Source organism: Bison bison, unplaced genomic scaffold, assembly GCF_000754665.1.
Source record: "Bison bison bison isolate TAMUID 2011002044 unplaced genomic scaffold, Bison_UMD1.0 scf7180017864313, whole genome shotgun sequence".
In the NCBI taxonomy this organism is placed as follows: Eukaryota; Metazoa; Chordata; class Mammalia; order Artiodactyla; family Bovidae; genus Bison; species Bison bison.
The window spans coordinates 3,667,456-3,671,076 of NW_011494885.1; the positions used below are offsets into that span (position 1 = coordinate 3,667,456).

General features: G+C 53.5%; 1 protein-coding gene across 1 annotated transcript in view; it reads right to left on the reverse strand.

Moving 5' to 3' along the window:
* The window catches only part of ZNF541 (zinc finger protein 541), a 14,997-nt gene that overhangs the window by 7,466 nt on the left and 3,910 nt on the right, over positions 1-3,621 (reverse strand). The window contains exons 4-7 of the mRNA XM_010852667.1: positions 2,965-3,610; positions 740-798; positions 334-493; positions 23-184 (exon numbers count right to left, since the gene is read on the reverse strand). Of these exons, the coding sequence (XP_010850969.1) occupies positions 23-184; positions 334-493; positions 740-798; positions 2,965-3,610 (1,027 nt within the window). The remainder of the gene's footprint in view (positions 1-22; positions 185-333; positions 494-739; positions 799-2,964; positions 3,611-3,621) is intronic.

Here is a 3,621-nt window from a genome sequence, read left to right on the forward strand (position 1 = left end):
GGATGGAGGTGGACTGATCGGCACTCACCTTGCTCCCTGGGGGGCGGTTTGCTGGGGCCACAGGGACCCCCAAAGAGGCTGTGGTTGGGTTGTCCAGGCACTTTCTGGCTCCCAGGGGACTCTGCCCATCCCCCTCTGGCCTCAGCACCTGTCTTGAGGGCTTGCAAAACTCCATGCCAAACACCTGCACACAGAGAAGAGACAGCCCTTTAAGGGGAAGAGGTTGGGAGCAAGGGCCCCTCCAGAGGAGCACTGCCCTGGCTCCCAGCCCCCAGCCAGGCCCCCACCTCTCCCCAACTCTGGTGAGCTGAATGCAGCCTCACGCCCCTTCACCTGTGGATCCTGCTTCCCTCGAGGTGACGGCCACTGGTCGCTGTGAAAACACATGTGGCTGTTCAGCCCCTTCTCTGTATAGAACATCTGGCTGCAGTTCTTGCAAATGTACGTGCTCCTTGGCTCTGCCCAGTCTGTGGAGCCCCTGTTGTGCTGGTGACTGCGGGGAGACGTGTCAGGAGGCAGGAAAGGGAGAATGGGGCTCCATCCCCAAGCCTGGATACCCTGACAGCTGCGGGTGAACTGAAGGAAAGGAGACGATGCCCCGATCCCCCACGGCCTGGTGCTTGCCCCTTCAGGAGGGCAGCACCCACAGCTCGCCCCTGGGTGGCAGGTCAGAGCCAGCAGGGGACTCCCGGGGGTGCTGAGCTCCCCAGGCCGGGCAGGGAGGGGCTACTGCACTTACCAGCCGCCGGTCACGTTCTCCTCCTTCATTGGGTGGGGGAGCCGGTAGATATTTCCACCCTGGAGACGAAAGCACACCTCAGCCGACAGATCAGAGATGAGGTGCAGGAGTGAAAGCTGTGAGGCACTTAGGGGAAAACACGGCTGTAATTCTTAGTGACCCTGAAGCAGGCCACAGTTCCTTGGGTGACTCCAAAACCAAAGACAGAACAAATCAGCAAAACGTAAACTTTCTTTTTAAAAAAAAACTGAAACCTTCTGTGCTTCAAAGGATAGCATCAAGAAGTGAAAAGTCACAGGCTTCAAAAACAAACTTATGATTACCAAAGGGGAAAGGTGGGGAGAGGGAGTTTGGGATTAACAGAAACACACGACTATATACAAGACAAGTAACCAACAAGAACCTACTGTATAGCACAGAGAACTCTACTCAGCATCCTGCAATAACCTACAAGGGAAAGAATCTGAAAACTCATGGATATGTGTACACGTATGACTGCGTCACTTCGCTGTACACCTGAAACCGACACAATGCTGTAAGTCAACTAGAATATAAACTAACATTTTTTAAAAAGTGAAAAGACAGAATGGGAGAAAAAGAGTCGCAAATCACGTATCTGGTAAGGGTCTTGTATATGTAATACATAAGGAATTCTCACAGCTCAAGAGTAATAACACAAACCAACTTAAAAATGGGCAAAGTCTCTGAGCAGACACTTAACCAGAGGATGTATCAATAGCCAATAAGCACATAAAAAGATGCTCAAGACTGTAGCCATCAGGGAAATGCAAATCAAACCATAATCAGGTTATCGCTTCCCACCCACTAAGGCGGCTGTATCAGAAGGAAACAGCTGGACGATGACAAGTGTTGGTGAGAAGCTGGAGCCCTCAGACTCTGAGTGGGAAGGTAAGACGGTTTTTGGAAAAGTCTGGCAGTTTCTGAAACAGAGAGGATTACCCTATAATCCAGCAATTCTGGTGTTACCTCCCAGGAGAAATGAAAACATATGTCTAAACAATAACAGACGTTAAGGGCAGCACTATCACAATGGCCAAGTGAACACAAACCAGATGCCCACACGTGTGCGTACAATGGACAACTACTGAGCAATACAAAGGAAAGAAGTTCTAATCCACGCTACAATACGGATGAACTCTGAAAACATCGTACTAAGTGGAAGAAGCAAACGACACAAAAGGCCACACAACGTATGATTCCAATCATACGAAGTGTCCAAGACAGGCAAATCCATGGAAGCAAAGGTGGACTCATGATTGCTAGGGGCTGGGAGGGATGGAGAGACTGTGGTAGACAGCAGGGTATGGGGTGTCTCTTGGGGGTGATGGAAGTATTTAGGCAAAGAGCAGTGAAATGCAAGGGTGCACAGCCTTGTAAACATGCTCAAAAGCCACTGGGTGGCACATTTTTGAGTGGTGAGTCAGGGACTTGCTGGTGGCCCAGTGGTTAAGACCGCATGCTTCCAATGCAGGGGGCATGGATTCAACCCCCGGTCGGAGAGCTAACATCCCACATGCCTCGCAGCCAAAATAAAATAACCAAATATAAAACTGAAAACTTAATCTCAAAAAATAAACAAGATGGTGAGTGAGACAGCATGTAAATATTAAAGCTATCAAAAAAAAATTAAAGAAGAGGATGAGATAGCTGTGGCCTGACAGAAGGATGCTGGACCTCAGAAGGTCAGCAGGAGGTAAGGCCGAGCCCTCTACTCCTGGGACCTCGTGGGCGCCACGTGGGGGACCTGAGCGCTCCACGAGGGCCGACCGGCACAGCGCCAGCAGCTGGGGGCCAAGTCAGACCTGTGACCCGTGACTCACGACCAGAAAAGACACGGCATTTCACACGGCAACGTCAAAGGCCGAGGAGCGCTACCTTCACATCCTCTGAAGATGCGAAGGAGGCAGATCCAAAAGGAAGCGAGAGGGAGAAAGGAAGCAAACAGAAAACGTGTAGTGAAGCAACGTGACACCGAGTGTCTCTCCCAACTCGAAAGCCCTGTTTCGTGCGTGCGTGGTGGGCTCGCGGTAGGGGGATGATGGGAGGGACCACCTCTTCTCTGAACCCTCCCTCCCCCTCTGTACAACTGCATCTGAGGATTCGCTGAGGTTAAACAAGGTGCCTGGACAAGTCAGAAACCCAGAAGTGGGTAATGACCAGACTCTGCCTCCTGTAGGGTTAGGTCCGTGAGACGGCCCTGGTACCTGGATCCTGTTGAATATCGTCAGTTTGGACTTGGAGTCCCTGGAGAGGTCTGCTGGAGGCCCTGCCGACGAGAAGGAAGCCATGGCCACCTGACTCGGGGAAGCCGCACAGCACATATCCATTTTCACCTTCTCCTTCCGGAAGCCTGAAAAGCGCTGTGCTCTGGAGTTGCCGGAGAAGAGCCTGTAGCCTCCACCCCGGGAGCAGGCCGGGCCCTTTTCGGCTTTTGTGGCCCCAGAGGCCATGCCATTCTCAGCCTGGGTCTGCTTCCCTGGGAGGTGGGTTCCAGATGGCTCGTCCCCTCCTAACTGGGTCTGACGCAGGCCCCCGGGAGAGAAGATATCGCCCAGATCCAAGGTCCCTTTTGAGGACCTCAACTGCTTGGCCAGAGAAGAGATGTCCGGGTTCCCGGGAGGGTCCAGGGATGACGCTGTGAGGGCTGGCGGAGCAGCAGCCACTTTTGGCCCACCCTTTGCATCCCGGCTCATGCCGCCAGGTGAGGCCTCCCTGGGGAAAGTGGATGTGGATTTTCTCCGGCGGGCTGGGGAGCCCTCTGGCTCAGGGTTCATGGGGCCAGCACGGAGAGAGTCAACAGTGGGCGTCAGAGACGGGGGCTGCTGTGGCCGTGGCCCCTGCAGCGGCTTTCGGGGGGCCCG